Source organism: Chionomys nivalis, chromosome 17, assembly GCF_950005125.1.
Source record: "Chionomys nivalis chromosome 17, mChiNiv1.1, whole genome shotgun sequence".
Lineage (NCBI taxonomy): Eukaryota > Metazoa > Chordata > Mammalia > Rodentia > Cricetidae > Chionomys > Chionomys nivalis.
The window spans coordinates 58,228,680-58,247,190 of record NC_080102.1 but is presented as its reverse complement, the minus strand read 5'-3'; the positions used below and the strand labels follow the sequence as shown (position 1 = coordinate 58,247,190).

Here is an 18,511-nt window from a genome sequence, read left to right as displayed (position 1 = left end):
TAATTTATGAGTATGGGTGTTGGCCTGCATGTATGCCTATGCACCACTTGCATGCCTGGTCCCTGTGAAGGCCAGAGGTGGGCTTTGGATCCCCTGGAATTGGAGTTACAGATGGTGGTGAGCTGCGATGTGGGTTGCAGGAAAAGCAGCAAGTGCTCCTAACTGCTGGGTCCCACAGACCTGTTCTCTACAGCTTCACACACACCTTTCTCCTTTGCCTGAGCTGTCAGGACCCTATACTGTGGGGCCTACTAAAAAAGTGGGGACCCACAGCACTGTCAGGCTTGGTAATCATTTTGGAAGTGCAGAGACAGTGAAGCTGGGAGCTGCGGGGGCTGAAGTTGGAAGGATATGGAGGTGGTGAGGCTGTGAGATTCTGGGCAAGAGCTCAAATGCAGGGGGAACATTCTAGAACTGGGTGGGAACAAGCTAGCTGGAGGTGAAGCCTGGCAGCAAGTACTGTGCCACGGCCAAGGTGAGGCACGCTGGTAGGTGACGTTCAAGCATGTTCTGGCACCTGCGCCCCTCCCTGGGGCATTTCTACAGCCATGGAGAGCATCTCCTGGGCTCGCCAGCTTTTTCTTAGCTGTAGAATGCTGATCCTGTACAGGTGCTGGAACAGAACATGACCGGAAAATGAGTGCTGACCCCACAGGATAAAGTTGGCCTGTGATCATCCTTAAGAGACGGTGTGTGACCCAGTTCTGACCAGTGAGTGCTGTGTGGGCTGCTTCTGGGGTCCTCCTCATTATTTAAATGAGAGGTGGAGAGGGCGAGAGAGGTAAAGAGAGAGACGGGAAGACTGCCTATCTTGCATGTGGCAGTAATCTTGGCTAATGTAGCTCCTACTAGTTTCAGGAGCCATCTTGTAATAGTGAAGCTAAAAAAGGAAGATGCATCAAAGACCTGATGCAATCAATGCTGAATTAGTCTAGGAACCCTCAATCTCTGTGTTTATCAGTTCTCTCCACTGCTACAAGCCAGGTCCTTCCTAAGGACATTCGACTTATCAATTAATAGACTCCCGAACCCTGGGTAGGGAACGATGATTCCCGCCCTCTGGAGCTCATGACATCAGAGCTGGCTGTGTCCTGCAAGAGCAGCTTCTCCAGCACTAGCACTACACAGCACAGACCAAGCACACCCGGGAAGTAGGCAGAGGGCATGCGCACACTGGAGGAGTTGGGAAAACAGCCAAAAGACAGCAAAAGTCTGGGAGCTGGGGAGTCGAAGCCTATAGACTGCAGGTCCAGCACGGCTGACTCTCACCTCTCTGAATATCCACACTGGATGCTTCCAGGGGATAAGTTTTTTTGTCATCCAGTCGAGCATCCTTGCCTGGCTTCCCACATCCCCTTCTTTCACTCCCCCACTGGCTGTTCCTACTCTACCATGTCCATCTTCCTCTTGTCCCTAACCGTTGAACTGTGACGTTTCAGAGTTAAAGTAACCAAGTGCCCCCCACTCTCCCAGAACCAACCTTTAGGAGCCAGATTCTAAAATCTGTATTTTGAGGCACTCGGTAGTGCATAGATATTGATCTCATAGTCCAAGGGTGTCTTCAAAATAGCCCTTCCCTTTCCTGCTGGCTCTAAGAGAGGCCCAGTAGCCTGTGCCACGGCCCAGCTGTAAGGACTCTAGAGGCTCCGGACAGCACATAGGAGCCACAAAGCCCCATCTGCTGCACCCTTGGCAGACCCCCCACCCCCATCCTTTGTTCCACTATCCTCATGAATCTTCTCCACACGACCTGAACTCAGGCTCAGAAAACAGCACAGAAGCAAACAGTTTATACGGACTTTATTTGTCGCCAAGAGAGGTGAGCACACACAAATGAGGGCAGGCGGAGGGCTAAGAGATACACTGTGACAGTCATCTGCCCCGCCATAGACAGACCAGAACGGGGGTCTTGTTTCTAGCACACATTGCTATGGGATAATCACAATGACACATTTTATTCCCAGTTCTATTTACGCCATGGAGTGTGGTGAGGGTACACTTCTTACACTAAAAATATAGACTCTGGAATCTCTAAAACAAAGTATCTGCTTCTGCACGAGACCTACTAGAGAGAACACAGAAACGGAGGGGAAAGTTCCAGCACCTCGAGTCGCCCTGTCTGTGGGAAGGCTGCCCTGCTCTCCAGGGACACCATCAGCCACTTCTAACCAATGACAGACAAGAGACAAGAGGCAGGCTTAGCATCTCGGGAGTGGAGAGGGGCAGGAAGGATTTTGGCTTCTCTCACAAAAGGATCAATTGCACATTCAGGTTAGTGCTTCAGGTTCCAAGGCAATCACACAAGAAAAAGCCTGCTGGAGAAGTCGCCCATATGCCTGTTAAGCAATGCCCAGGCCAGCCAATTGTGTCTGGGTTTAGGAAGAGGTTGTGGGAGGGTGGGGGGGATGGGCTACGCCTCCTGCTCTGAGAATGGCAGCTAGGGGTAAACACTTCGTATTCGCCGGAAGTGGGTTAGATCTGGGGGAGGGCGCTATTCCTTCTCTCTTGGGAAGGACCAAATCCATTCCATTCTTCTGAGCACAGAATCTCCTCTAAGGACCCAGTCTGGACGGCTCACTCCAGACGGCTACTGAAAAGACTCCACTCCTCGCGCACACTCTGAACAGCAATGGTTACTTCATACCTCCTTTGCTTATGAAAATTATCCTCATTTCTGGCCACAAAAAAGGCAACTGAAGAAAGAGTGTGACTGGTTCAGTCATTCATTCTCTATAATTAATGCATGAAGACCAAGGGCAAGCCAGGTATGGTGGCGCATGCTCGGCAGGAAAACTGCTGCAAGCTGACGGCTAGCTTGGTCTACACAGAGCAGGAGTGTCGGAGGGGACACTGGGAATCACTCAAAAATAGAGCAGAGATTTGCTTCTATTTCAATTTTGAATGTGTTTTCCTGCCTAGAGCAAATGTAGATCAGTATAGATGAACATGAGTGCTTAGGAACGCTTGGAGCTCCTCAACATGTCATGTTATCAGTACAGACACAGGAGCTTAGGAACTTAGAGCTCCTCAACATGTCATGCCAGAACACAACCATAGAGGTCCTTTTCTGAGAGGCAGCAGCAGCAGCTGAACTCGAAGCCCTGGTCACCTCAGCTGCTGGTGCTGTCAGGAGCCCATCATGGTTCTTTCCACAGAAGGAACTGAACAATGGCAGGAAGAGCTGAAGGAAAGAAAGGGTTTCAGGAAAGCCGAGGCGGAAGAGGCAGGAGCGTGGGTGAGGTCTCGCCCAGCCAGCCACAAAGGGTCTCCATTAAGACAACACTCAGCGCGGGGCCTGGGAATGTCCAGCGAGGATGGTGACGGCCATGAGGGACAAACTGGCCTGACCCCACAGTTTAAGAGCCCAGGAAGCTGAGGACAGGGTTCCACAGTCAGGAGGACCCAGGGATGAGTCCCAGCACCCACATGGATGCTCAGAATGATCTGTAAATCTGGTTCCAGGAAGTCTGATGCCCTCTGCTCTCTCCAGGCCCCGGGCACACACATGGTACAAAGACATAGATGTAGACAAACACTCACACATATACAGTTAAAGTCCTAGGTGAAGGTACTGTCACTCTTGCAAAAGACCTTCAAAGACACTGGCAAAGTCACAGGGGAGACAATATGATAATGGTGTCTCTTATGTTCATTAAAGACTAAAAAATTCCAGGGGTCCTAGACCCTAACCAATCCTACGCTTCAGTATACGAGCGATGGGTCACTAGACAGGATACAAGGACAATCCCTGCTTCCCTGACTGATGAAGGAGTCTGCAGAGCTGGGCAGGTGGAGGAGAAAGTGGGATTAGGAGCTGTCCTTTAGGATGAGCACAAACTACAGACTGTCCAGAGGGGAGGCGGGAAGGCTGCCCTAGCCTTTGGGCAGGCTGGGGACTTAGTCGATGCCAGATTTTTATCCAGCATTTATAAGAAATTTAAAAGACCCATCACCAACAAAGAGAAACTATGACTATTCACATTGTCTTTGGGGAAGATATGGCCACTTTCTGTCTAAAAAAAAAAGGCAGGTTTCATGAGTGAAGGAGACCTGGGACGGGGCTGCGGGTGGTGAAGCACACGGCCTCCTGACCCTTCCCAAGCTGCACGTGTGTTAGGCAACCAAACACACTGGCAACCGCACAGTGTATCTATCTCTTCAGGTCTTCACCTTCTCCCTGAGAGTCGTCAGGAAGCAACCCTAGAGCCAAGGCTTCACTGCCAACATGTTCATGAGTCTTTGCCTCCCTGCACTAGGGTCCCACGGCAGCTGACATTGGCTGGCAGCTGAGAGCTACCCTTTCAGAGAACAGATGACCACTTCTCTGGTCCCAGCAAACGTTGGCATGAGGAAAACAACAGAGTCCCACAGCTGCATTGCTCAGGGCTAACAAAGGCAGCCCCACCCCCTAGGGCGACTCAGCATCAGGGCTTGGGAAGAGCCACTGTCCTCACTGACACGGACACTGCCACTGACTTCGGTGCAGGATGGGAACCTCACACACCTGCCTCTCAGGTGCACGGAGGCCAGAGCAGTATGTGAAGCAGTCACCAATTTCCCTACACAAAAGGTTGCATGAAAATACAGGAGGAATTTTTAATTAAATAATAATAATGCAAAAATACAGGAGGAAAAAGATGGTGCAAGAAAAGGGGGGTGTTCCCAGGGGACAAAAGCAATGAAAAAGAGCAGCAATGAAATTATCAAGAAAGTTTTCCCACTGACAGGCTGCTTCAGAATCATTCCCAGATAGGAAAGGGTTACAATGATTAGATCTGCTCTGAAGTGATCCGCTCGGGAAATTTGGCTCTCAGAGACTTTAATGCCCACTGATTTCTATAGAACCTGCCTGTTCCAGTATGGAATACCTGAGAGCAAATCAGGGCTGCTGCTGAAACAGAACAGAGATCTCCTGTGCGCAGAGATCAGACAAACCAAGAACAAAACCCCTATTTCAGAGGAAGTCAGGATTTGAAAGGAGGGTGGCATTCATCCACCAGGCACAGAACAGCAATGGCTGCCACTATTTTACAAAGGGTATCTGCTCTGCGTGCCTTGTGTCTGTCCTGTACCAATTGTTAAATATCTTGAAAATCATCTTTGTGTCAACAGGACAGTGGTCCGCACAGGCAGGGAAGTGGTGGCGACAAGGGTCCCTCAACACCAGACGTCTTCAGAGAGTAAGCAGATGCTTTAGTGTGCAGTCAGAGTCTGAGGGTGCAAACCGCATCAAATGGCGCACGCGTCCTCACCCAGGGAAAGAAAGCACACACTGTGTACGGGGAGGCCTTGTGTACAAAGATGCAGATGGAAAGCCAGCAGGACCAGCTCGCTAGTCACTCTCTGTGCACAAAGGAAAGGGATCTAAGAGCGCTAGGGCCCAAACCCGAGATAGCAGTTGTAAAATCACTCACATACTTTGAAACCAAGCGCCCAAACTGACCTCACCATCTACAGTTCATTTCTTAGCATGGATTTTTATATCTGAGATACAGAACTTCTGTCAACCAAAAGAAATCTGTGTGACAAGGAAGCCACAGGGCTGAAGGCGGTTTTGGTCCATTGAGTGATGGTGTTCGCTACCAAGGCAGCTAAGGAGATGTCGAGGAGCACTGTGTTGTTACTTCTCCAGGGTGAAGGAACAACGTGGCCTCAAGACACAACAGCAGAATGTCAAACAGTCCCACAAAACAGCCAACAACAACCCCAGATCCACCTTTTGACTCACAAAGAACTGCCACCGAATCTTTCCTAGAGGGCTACAAAATAGATCTGACACCAAACCCCAGGCTAGGAAGTCTGCCCTGGTCGCGCCAGTCACAGGCTCCTTCTCTTTCTCTAGTTTCAAGGAAACCCAAGAAAAGATGTTCAATCCCCTAATGTTGCCGACTTCTCTGAAGCCTTCCTTTAGTCAGCTAATTTCTTGCTCTCACACTTGGCCCTGCATCTTCCAAAGGTCTGCTGACATTGTGTTGACTGCTTCTGGGAATTGATATGGATGACCCCAGGTCAGCGGCATCTTGATGCCTGGATGGTCGATCTCAGGCAGCAAACCTCCTACAGCACCCCTTTTCAAGTAGAGATGGAAGGGAGGCTGCCCGTGAGCTGCAGCTGGCAACAACCCAGGAACCTCCCTTCTTAGCCCCTCTGCTACCACTCCCAGCCACCGTTCATGAAGAGGGATCTCATGAAGGAATCCTCATGACAGAATGGACTCGTGTGGCTTCCGAGGCCAGCAGAGAGTACAGGAGAAAATGTCTGAAAAATGGGAAGCTGGCTCCTTAATGGTGGCAGTTCTGAAGAGGAAGAAGAAAGAGGAGAGGAAGCAACAGGAGGTCGTCTTGCCGGTAGCCCTGCCGGTGCCTGGCTGCTGGCATGAGGGTAGCTGGATGTCTTCCAATGCACACTGAGTGACTGAAAGCTTCCGTGTGGCATGGCTTTGAGATGACCAAGGACAGGGCCTGACTCAGCCTGGCTTCTTCTCCAAGAGACTCACCAATTTCTCGAAAACCAGAACTTCTCTGAGGCAACTCATGGCCCAAATCTTCCACCCCAGCAGAGTCTCAATTGAAGAGGCTGGATAACAATGTCACAGTGAGACAAAGGGACACATGACATGCGCCTGCTCTCAACACAATACTTTGAAGACGCCACCACAACTTGGATCTAGCTATATTTTAAATTCATTTACAAGTAGACTAGTTCTAAACTAAAAATAACCACAGGTGTTATACATTTCCACAGCTGCCTGGATTTTCCTCTGAGAGAAAAAGATTCTGTGTTTCACTTGCATTGAACACAGATCTATTTTAACCTACTCAGGGAAGAAGTGGTGGCACACACTGGCAGCTGTGATCCTGGGAAGCATTCGGTTGCTCTCCAGAGCGACCTCACTAGTACCCCCACTTTACCACTGAGTCAAATGCCAGAAGCGGCAAAATGCCAAGTCAAGCCCAGAAGTAGGAGCAGGACCAGCTTTCCCAGTTACTGGCTTGTTTGTTTTAACAAAACCTGTCTGTTATCTATATCAAGACTCACATTTTTTGCCTTCATTTATCTGAGGACTTAGATGTAAGTGGTGTTTAGGCTAAAATTCTAACTTATATACATAGCATTCCTTAATGTAGGCAAAGATACCTCTGATCCTTTCATTTTCTGATTAAAACTGATCTATGCTATTGTTAAATGACAGAGAAATTTCTTTGCAGAATATGAAAACTGTTATGTTTAGCAAAATTCTTATTTCAGAACCTAAGTTAAGTGGATCAAAGTTTGAGCCAATATTATCGTTATTATATTATTTATTAGTGCTAACAGACTTTTAGCAATTTTCCAGTTTGTGTGGTTGTAGTAATCAGAGACAACCTTTAGGTTCTGAAATGGGAAACTTTCTCCAAGTGAATTAAAGAAACTAAACAGGTAAAGCAAATTTACATTCCAAAATAATTAGAGCCTGCCTTTGGGACCAAAGTAAATGGGCAGCTCAGAACAGCCTGTCTTTTCAAGTATTTGGGAACTTTGTGTTTTTATTTCTCTTACTGTACAGTTAGCAACAGTTTTGTTGTTTACCAGGGAATTCCAATTCTACAAGTAACATACATCTTACCTTTAACACTACTACCATTTCAAAAGTCAGAAGTAAATAAAAATGAAAAATTAGAATTCTCTTTACCTTTTCTCCTTTGTATTTCCAGAATTTATACTGAGAGCCTTCCAGACTGTGGTTTTGGGCATTTCATCTGATATATTAATCTCAGAGGGGTCACATCTGAAATAAAAGCTTAGGAAGTGAATACCAAACATGTAAGTAAAAGACACACCCTAGTTTCCTGTGAACATCACCCCACAAGGAGGGGGAGCAGCTTGAGCATGGAGCTGGGCGGTCCGTCTGCAGCCAGGAGAGGCCAGGGCAGAAGGGGCAAGATGGCTCTGAGCAGGGCTACGGTGGGGCTGGTGCTCTCAAAGAGCTGACAGAGGATGCTGCCACTGTGGCGGTGTGGCAGGCACTCTTGTTCGTTCTCATTTACATAACAGAATCTCTTTCATTATAGTTTACAAAAGACTGCCATACTCTATTAGCTTAACAATCACAGGGACAGAGATGATAATTATAATACTCATTTTGAAGGTGTAAAACCCAAAGTTTTCTGGGCTAAGTGTTCATCAAAAGTTAAACAACTGCACAGAACTAAGACCCTAAACACAGCCCCTGGTCCTGGAAAACCCCAGACTACTCTAGAGTCATCTACGGGCCAGACTGTCTCCTGAAAAGCAAAGAGAAGCAGCGGCATCAACACAGGAAAAGGAGCCATGATTCTGCTTCGCTGCCAGACATCAGAGCTGATGGTCTCTCCCATACAGCACACAGACGCCTTCTCAGGGACCAAAGATGAGATTCCCTGCTTTATCTGCAGTCTAAATCACAGCTAATTCCCGGGATCTGGAGGTGGTAGCCATAAGGCCTCTTCCCTCCTCCCGCTGTCCTCACCTCCAGGCTCCCACAGCCTAAGTATGCTGCTCCCAGACAGATGCGACGTCAGGAGCAGTTGGTGCCCTGTGCTTCGTGGAGAGCAACAAGTTTGGTAGAGAAAGGGGCTGAGACACCAGCACAGGGTTTGTCTGGGCTTCAAGGTCAGTGTCCTCTTGACTCCCTGAACTGAAAATGCTATAGCCCACATTGGAGTGGACTGTCTCTTCCTGTCCCCAAAGTCAGACCCCAGTGCAGGCACGACATGCCCACCAGGCTGAGGAGCCCCTGGAAATGATAACGTACCCTACTGACCTTAGGAAAGTGGACGAGAAGAACACGGGGTTGAGAAGCAGAGAGGTCTCGCCGTAATCCTGAACTTGTATTAGCAGCTTTGTAACCCTGGCACATTTCCTAATCAGTTTTCTCAATTGTTCAAAGCAGCTAATGACCCTTAGAGGACTGTTGTAAAGACTGATGGGGACACAAGCAAAGCCTCTGTACACCCGGACATGGCAGAAGGCACCGGGGACACTGGCTCCCTGACTCCCAACCCTACAAAGTGGGGCACGCAGCAGGCGTTCAGAACACAGTGGAATGGAAAGCTGCTTTCACAAGGTGGGCCAACTTCTCGGCTCCTCAGAACGGCAGCAGGATTGTGGCAGGAATCGGGCAGCAAGCTGTGGTATTTGGGGGCTTACCTGAAGTTGCTGTTCTTGCCAGGACTATTTAGCAACTTCCTGCTTTCGAGCGGGAACTTATCACCCCCTATTTCCAACATCTTCTCAGCCTCCTGGAAGAAAAGGAGACCCTATTATTGTAAGGTCCAAAGAAAATTCTAACTCCCTGAACTCCAGAAGGCCATGCATATGGCCAGGAATGAGCCTGGGTTCAGCTCAAGCTGGACTATAGGGTTGCTACAAGCCTACAAGCCAGCATCTCTCAGGAACCTGCGAAATGGGTTTCTGCCTGCCAGAAAGGGTCACTGCCAGTGGGTATACCTGTGGTTGCTAGCTGCCAGCAGTTCACAGGCCTCCCTCCTCCTAGATACCTGCTCTATGTAGCTCGTCGTGTGTGTGTGTGTGTGTGTTCAACACATGCCTTTCTCACTTCTCTTGCAGATAGCTCTGGTTATGTCCAGTGTGCTTCTTTTTCTTTCTGTTCTGGACTCTTCCAAGTGCCTCTGAACGTTCTCTCTCTTACCCACAATAAAGCCTCCCCTTAGCCACGGAGCGGCCATTTCGGTGGTCTCTTTACTGAGCCCTAACTTATGATTCCATCTCGGACCAGGACGACCCAGCATCTCCCGGCCGTTTTCAGTTTCTCTCATATTTGGAGAGCTAGGTCCTTCCCTGGTTTGACTCCTCCCAAGAGTGAGGCGACTGAATAATAGCACATATGGGACACTATCAGAAAACAATAAGAACCTGAATGTAAGCCTCTATGGCAGCAGCTCTCAGCCTGTGGGTCGAGACCCTTTTGGGGAAGTTGCATAACAGACATCCTGCATATCAGATATTCATAACAGTAGCAAAATTACAGTTATGAAGTAGCAGTGAAAATAATTCTATAATAATTACATGAAGAACTGTATTAAAGGGTCACAGCATTAGGAAGGTTGAGAACTACTGCTCTAGAGCCAATGACCAATTACTAGGAACACAAGAGACAGAAGAACATGTCGGTGTTGCCAAAGAAGACAATAGCAACAACTGTCTAAAGAGAGAGACGCTCTGCAGTCAAAGCCCAGCTTCCTAGCAGAAAGAAGAAGGAGAACTCTAAGCTGATTTGAAGTGGAAATCGGCATACTATAATGTATGGATGGTCCTTTGTTAGATTTGGTCCAAGTAAACAAGTTGTTAAAATAGTAACGGGGCATCTGGAAGATGGCTGAGGCGCAAAGCACTTGTGGCATAAGTGTTTGGATTAGCGGCCCACATACAAAGCCAAGCATGCCAGCATCCCTGTAACCCTGGCGCTTGGGAGGAGAGACAGGCGGGTTTGGTGGTCAGCTGACCAGCATAAACATGAGCTCCAGGTTCAGCCAGAGACAATAGTTCTACAAATAGGGAGGGAAGCAATCAAGTGAGATATCCGATGTTAACCTTTGGCCTCCACATGCAGAAACACATACACACATGCACGCACACCAATAATAAGGAAATTAGGGAGTTTTCTTATTTTTACATATCCTTAAAATGTTTCATATTAAAATATTTTCTTAAAAAATTATGACAACACAAAAAGACTTGGAGTTTGAGGATAGCCTGGGTTACATAGTGAGATCCTATCTTACTAGCAAAATAAAAAAAATAAATGACTTCTTAAAAAATGCCACTCACTTAAAGGAATAATTATAGAGGTAAAAATTTCCTACAAACATGTTTAGAGCATAACAATAATAAAACTTAAGCCTGGCGGTGGTGGCGCACGCCTTTAATCCCAGAACTAAGGATTCAGAGGCAGGAGGATCTCTGTGAGTTTGAGGCCAGCCTGGTCTACAGAGTGAGCTCCAGGACAGCCAGAGATATATAGAGAAATCCTGTCTTGAAAAACCACAAGAAGAAAGGAAGGAAGGAAGGAAGGAAGGAAGGAAGGAAGGAAGGAAGGAAGGAAGGAAAATTAAACATTTTTCTTTCTGATGCAGGATCTCATGTTAATCAGACTGAACTCCCAGGTTCAAGCCGTCCCCTGCCTCACCTACCGAGTGTTGGGAATGTACGTATATGCTGCAGCACCTAGCTTAGCATGTATTTGTGTGCGTGCTCATGTGTGCACTTGTGTACAAACACCATGTGTGTATGCCATGTTGGGGGGTATTTTGTCTGCATGTACATATTTACATCATGTGGTTGCCTGGTGCCCGAGGAGGCCAGAATGGGGTATTGTGTCCCCTGGAACTGGAGTTACAGATGGGTGAGTGGCCACACGGGTGCTGGGAACCAAACCTGGATCCTCTGGAAGAGCAGTCAGTGCTATCAGTCGTGAGCCATATCTCCATTCCTGGCATAAGTATATATGTCTCCAGTTCATACTGGCATTCAGTATATGTGTGGCCCATCCCAACCACAGTGTTGAAGGGTTAGTTCTACCCTCTTAAGCACTGCTGATATTTGATAGGTGGAAAAGAATATTCCCAGACAGAGATTGCAGCACAACAGGGGGAGGAACGGGTTTTTTCATTGCTTTCGTATTTAAAATTTTAGTTCATTTAATAATGTAAGATTTAAAAATTCAAGACATTAGGAAATTTTATTTTAAAATATAGTTTAAAAAGATAGCAGTGTCTGCTGAGTGACAGTGTCTGACTAGGCCAGAGTGGGCAGCAGGAAAATATGTACGCATGTATATTATGTAGATAGATGGATGGATGGATAGATAGATGGATAGATAGATGGATAGATAGATAGATGGATGGATGGATAGATAGATAGATAGATAGATAGATGGATAGATAGATAGATAGATGTAAAGACTGACAGATGATAGATGATAGATAGATGGATAGATAGATGGATAGATAGATAGATAGATAGATAGATAGATGGATAGATAGATAGATGAATGGATAGGTAGATAGATAGATGTAAAGACTGACAGATGATAGATGATAGATAGATAGATAGATAGATAGATAGATAGATAGATAGATGAATGGATAGGTAGGTAGGCAGACAGACAGACAGACAGGTGGAAGGACACTATTCGGGGCATTTCTTAGTCTTGCTACACATCCTTTCTGTGCATGTTCAGGCCATGGCTCATGGTCCACTGTGTAAGATGGCAAGGTGCCAACTGCTGAGGGTGATGAAGACAGAAAGTCCCTCACAAGCTGCATTTGCACCACTGCAATTAGATGCATAACCAATACTCTCAGAAATAATGGGTTTATGCATGTGTTAAAGGAGCCACTGGATCTGAGAATCTCAATTTATGTTTATATGCTAGTTTGATCCTGGGGTAAAATCAAAGCAGGAAATGACTAGTTACCAACTTCAAAACATCAAGGGAACACAGGGCCAGGACCCCTTAACCTTCCGCAGCTGAGGTAACATCCAACCCCTCAGTGTTACTTTCAGGATCTCAGACAAGGTGTCCTCACACACCGTCCTCCCTCCCTCTTTCCACTCTGGGAGTTGAGACCCTGAAACAAGGCTGGAGCACAGCAAGGCTCTACCTCCTCCTCCTTAGCCTTCTTCTTCGCGTCATCCAGCTTCTTCTTTTTGCTTTCAGGCATGAGGTCATCCAGCCAGCTCAGCTCACGCTTGGAGAAGCAGAGATCCATGACTTTCCTGACGAAGACCAAGGCCAGGACCTGACGAAAAGGGAAGGTGGTAAAGGGGAGCCTCTCCTGAGGAAGTCAAGCAAAACAACTTCCACAGCAGGCGAGGACATCTCAAGCAGAACTGCACTCTTGATGGCTGCAGCACTAGCCACTCACTGTGGGCCACTGGCACCCAGCACGAGGCTTTTGACATTATTTACTTTTAAATTTTTATATATTTTTAAGATATATATTGTTATATGTACTATGTGTTTATGTATGCACGTGTACTATGTATGTATGTGTACTATGCATCTATATATTCATGTGTACTAAGTATCTATGTGTGTGCACTATGCATCTATATATGCATGTGCACTATGTATCTATGTATGCATGTGTACTATGCATCTATATATGCATGTGTACTATGTATCTATGTATGCACGTGCACTATGTATCAATGTATGCACTGCACCATGTATCTATGTATGCATGTGTACTATGTATCTATGTATGTGTGTACTATGCATCTATGTATGCACGTGTACTATGCATCTATGTATGCATGTGTACTATGTATCTATATATGCATGTGTACTATGTATCTATGTATGTGTGTGTACTATGCATCTATGTATGCACGTGTACTATGTATCTATGTACGTGTGTGTGCTATGCATCTATATATGCATGTGTACTATGTATCTATGTATGCATGTGTACTATGTATCAATGTATGCACGTGTACTATGTATCTATATGTGCACATGCACTGTGTATCTATGTATGTGTGTGTACTATGCATCTATGTATGCATGTGTACTATGTATCTATGTATGTGTGTGTACTATGTATCAATGTATGCACATATACTCTGTATCTATGTATGTGTGTGGACTATGTAACTATGTATGCATGCGTACTATGTGAATGCCTGGTGCCATGGAGGTCAGAGAAGGAATCAGTTTACCAGGAACTGACATTTAATCCACAACATAAATGAACTGAGCCTCCATTATTCAAACTTAAGCAAATTCTGACCCATGAGACAACATGAACGACAGGGAAGTAAAGCAATGCCACATGAGTAGCTAAGGTAGCAGAAGTCACAGAGATAGACAGCAGCACTGTGGGTGCCTCCACATTTGCAGAAAAGGAGAATGAGGGGTGACAGCCTGAAGTCTCTGTTTTGCAATAAGGGTCTAGACATGGATAGTGATGTTGGTACCTCAACAATGTTCTTAATCCCCCTGACCCATACCCTTAAAAGTGGTGAATACACGCTGGGTAATGATGGAGCACGCCTCTAATCCCAGCACTCTGGAGGGAGAGGCGGGGGGGGGGGTCTCTGAGTTCCAGGACAGCCAGGGCTACATAGAGGAATCTTGTCTTGAAAATCCAAATAAATGAATGAATGGTGAACACAGAAACTTTATGGTATACATTGTTTTAACCACTGCTTCAAAAAATAACATTGATATTTTTTATTAAAACAACCTTCACTCAGTAACCAGGCCACATACCTTAATCCCAGCACTCAGGAGGCAGAGGTAGGCAGATCTCTGAGTTCTAGGCCAGCCTGATCTACAGAGTAAGTTCTAGGACATCCAGGGCTACACAGAGAAACCATATGGGGGGGGGGGCGGGAGAGAACCCTTACCATCATCGGGAAAACAATGGCAGCTGGCGATGCCTTGATTACCCAGAGCAGGACGAGGCAGGTGAGCTGGATGAGGGTGAAGAGGTGGACTTTCCGCAGGGGCACGTGCCGCAGGTAGATGAAATCTGGCTGGTGTTTTGCAGGCATTCCAAAAAGCTTCAGACGATCAAAGAACTGGAAGGAAGAAGACACACTGGCTCTGGAGGTCCCTGGTTAGGAACCTCAAGCCCACGGTAGCCCCCACCACCTGTTCCGCATAGCAGCTGGGGCCGTTTCTCCCGGAGAGAAAGAAAACTGGGTCTCTGAGACAGCAGATTTGGCCAAGGCCTGGAAGTGGCAGTCAAAACGAAAAACCACTTTTTCTATTTCCAGGTGCAGACCCCGCCCAATACACACACTGCAGCTGCAGAGAGCATTCCCAGGTGGGTGTCCAGAAGCCAACTGCACCTTTGAGCATACTAACAAAACCAACTCCACCCAGGCGTGGCTACACAGACAGGCTGGGTCAAAAGTTTGGCCAAGAGTTTGAAGCCAGTCTAGGCTACACTGTGGGTCCCCAGTCGAACTGAGCTACAGAATAGGACACTGTTTCAATGAAGAAATTCTCTCTCCACAAATCCCTAAATTCCCAAACCCAGCTCTCTTGCTTGTTCTTTGAAAGGTTTGAAGCTCCTAATTTATAAGATCAAAAAAGACCTCTTAAAATTCTGGATCGAGGATGATGTTCTGGGGCTAGAGAGATGGTCCAGGAGAAGGGCTGGTGTGCAAGCCTGACGACCTGAGTTCAAATCCTGGGACCCATATGAAGGCAGAAGGAGAGAAACAGCTCCACAAAGTTGTCCTTTGACTACAACATGCCTGCCGTAGCATGTGCACCCACACATATCACCCCACAAACACACACACTCCACCACACACCCCACAAACACACACACACTCCACCACCATGCATGTGGAAGTCAAAGGACTACTCATAGAAGATGGTTCTCTTCTTCAACCACAGGTCCCAAGGATGGAACTCAGATTCGTCAGGCTTGGTAGCAAGTGCCTTCTGGGCTTAGTAGTAAGCATCTTAAGGGCTTGGTAGCAAGTCCTTTCCTGCTGAGCCTCCTTGGTGAGTCTTTGGTTCTTGACTAATGTTTCAGGTCCTGGTCTACAGGAATTTGACAAAGTATCCCTGGTTTAATGCCAAATAATCACAACACAAGCCATGTTATCCTGGCGGACAGTCCTCTAACACCACCATGACCGTATTTCGTACCCCATATCTGAAGACATTTCTTAGCCAAGTGGCAAGACAAGAAGTAATGTCTCAGGAGCCGGCTGTGCCTCTCTTGGGGAATTGTGCCTCTCTGGTCGGGACAAGTGAATATAGCAAGAGTCATGGCCCAGATGGACCACACAGTACCTGGATTCCGTGCAGAGAAGAGACTCCCATGTAGAGGAAAACTCCATAGAGCACTGGCATCGGGATAAACTGCAGACAAGGGAGCAAGACAGAAAATGTAGGACACCAGCAGGACTTAAAGCCGTCAAATCTTATTAATTTTTTTGAGACAGGGTCTTACTGTGTGGCCTTAGCTGGCATGGAACTCAATATGTAGACCAGGCTTGCCTTGAACTCACAGACACCTGCCCATCTTTGCCTCCAGAGTGCTGGGTTAAAGGCTGTGTGCTACCGTGTACATCTATATACATTTTAAACTCTGAACATGAAAGCAAGCCACAGACAATTTCATAAATCTCTCCTTCCATTAAAGTGGAAGCAAAAGGATAAGTCAATGATGATCAAAATCTTTTTATTTTGAAATGAAATTGTTACCCATATGTAACATGGGCCTTGTGTCTCCTCCAGCTTCTCCCTCTGTCAGCCATCCTCCTTCCTCAACATGAGGACACAGATGGGATACCCACACAGTTACGGTCATGTGCACACACAAATGTACACATTTTTGGTCATGTGCACACACTCATGATCATGCACACACTCATGTACACACATTTGTGGTAATGTGCACACACATTCACACTCATCATGTGCAAGCACACATGCATACACATGTGCACACACATGCATACGTGTACACATTGTGCTCATGTACACACACTTATGGTCATGTGCACACACATATATACATGCACATACATGCACATACTTGTGGTCATGCACACACACATGCATACACATGTGCACATACATGTATACACTTACACATTGTGCTTATGTACACACACTTGTGGTCATGTGCACACAAATGCATACACATGCACATACACATGCGTGGTCAATTGCAAACACATACATCAGTGTTGTGATTTAAATCTTCCATATTCATTGTCAGGTACCTCCTCAGGAACTTAATGTATTTTGCTACAAACTATAAAAAATTCATTTTTATTGACCTAGAGACTTGAGGGCAGCAGAGAGGAAACTAGCTGAGAACATGCTGTCATGCTGGGGTTTTACGTGGTGGACACAGCATGTGAACGTGGCTTTCCTGTCACATCATGTCTTTCAGTTTCCACACAGTTGGCCTTGAATTTGCTGTGCACAGAAGAAAGGCCTTCAACATGGTTTTCCTACCTCTACCACGTCCCCACCCTGCCTGGCTTCTGCAGTGCTGAGCCTGGAGCCGCTGCCCAGCATCCTGGATGCCTAGTCTCTCGGTTTGCTTTTATCCTGGGCTAAAGAACAACTCGACTCCTCTCAGGGTTACAGAGTCCACACTGGATTCTCGTGTTGCCCCACTCTAGAGTGACATCCCGGTCCGCTGACGAGTCTGCAGCACTGCTGGACGGTTGTCTGTGCCGGTGAGTCTATTACCAACCCGATATAACTTAAGAGTCACCTGGAAGGAGGAAATGTCAGTAAAGACCAGCCTATGGGCATGTCCTCATTAGTGATTACTGTGGAGCCCACTGTGGGCAGCAGCATCCCTAGGCAAATGGGCCCAGATTGCCCAAACGGGCATGGACCAGCGTATGAGCCAATTTGCCACACGGTTCTACTTCAGTTCCACCCTGCCTTTCCTTCATGATGGACTGTTACCTAGAAGTACAAGGTGAAATAAACCCTTTCCTCCCCAAGTGGTTTTTGGTCATTGTCTTTATCATAGCAGTAAAAAAAACATACTAGAATAATATCTACAATCCTGTCAATCAAGAGGCAGAGGCAGGACAACTGCCACAAGTTCAAGGCCAGCCTAGTCTACATAGTGAGTTTTAGCCAGCCAGGGCCATATAAGACCTGTATCAAAAAAAATAAAACCCAGGGTAAGAAGGGCTGGGACAAGGCTCAGCAACAGTGTTTGCTTTGCACGCAGAGGCCCTGGGTTGGTCCTTCAACATGAAGGGACCTATTCAAAAAAGAAAGAAAATGGCAAGACAGTGGTCCATCAGATGACTGATTACATTTTATAATTACCATGTTTGTTTTCTTAAGCACATTTAATGGCCTTACTCACAAGGATGAACTCTTCCGGGGCAGGGATCTGCATATTTATATATTGGAGCCACTGCATCCCCAGCAGGGTTCCTGGTACAAAGACCCTCAATGACTGATTACCTTTAAGACAGCCGTCATGAAGACCGAGCAGCCCATCAGCACGAAGATCATAAGGCCTGTAACTCTCTGCTCTCGGATGCCCAGGAACTTGGGCTGTTCCCCAGGAGCAGAACACTCAGACTCCAGCTTGAGGCTGTTCACATGTGTGATGGACAGGACAGTCGCAGCCACAAACCAAGGCAGTCCCATGATGGAACAAACGCCCAGCATGACGGCCACCATCAGCAGGTCCAGATGGTAGCCACAACCTTTCTGTGGGGAAACAGGCACCTTCAGTGAGCCAGCTGAAGCAGGTCGTGTAACGGTGAGCTAAAGGCTTCAGACTCAAAGCTAGCAGGAGTGTAAGGGAAAGAGTCTGGAGAATTCTTATAGCCCTCCCAGTTAGGAGGAAACACAAGAAAGGGGAGGTTTGGTTTGTCCTATATGTATGCAAGTATCTGGTCTTTATACAGTGGACTCCAGCTTCCTTTGCCTGAGTCTCACAGACTCAAAACCAGCTTCCTCTAGAAGAGCAGCAGAAAGCAAGCCACATAGTGACCATTCTAGATACTA

At 46.8% G+C, this 18,511-nt stretch overlaps 1 protein-coding gene across 1 annotated transcript in view; it reads right to left on the bottom strand.

Annotated features, from left to right (window-relative positions):
- Positions 1-1,798: 1,798 nt before the first annotated feature.
- Positions 1,799-18,511, bottom strand: part of Slc4a8 (solute carrier family 4 member 8) — a 69,807-nt gene continuing 53,094 nt past the window's right edge. Inside the window, exons 19-25 of the mRNA XM_057792454.1 lie at positions 17,960-18,211; positions 15,803-15,871; positions 14,395-14,568; positions 12,645-12,782; positions 9,169-9,260; positions 7,673-7,768; positions 1,799-6,576 (exon numbers count right to left, since the gene is read on the bottom strand). Coding sequence (XP_057648437.1) covers positions 6,564-6,576; positions 7,673-7,768; positions 9,169-9,260; positions 12,645-12,782; positions 14,395-14,568; positions 15,803-15,871; positions 17,960-18,211 — 834 coding nt within the window. The 3' untranslated portion in view covers positions 1,799-6,563. The remainder of the gene's footprint in view (positions 6,577-7,672; positions 7,769-9,168; positions 9,261-12,644; positions 12,783-14,394; positions 14,569-15,802; positions 15,872-17,959; positions 18,212-18,511) is intronic.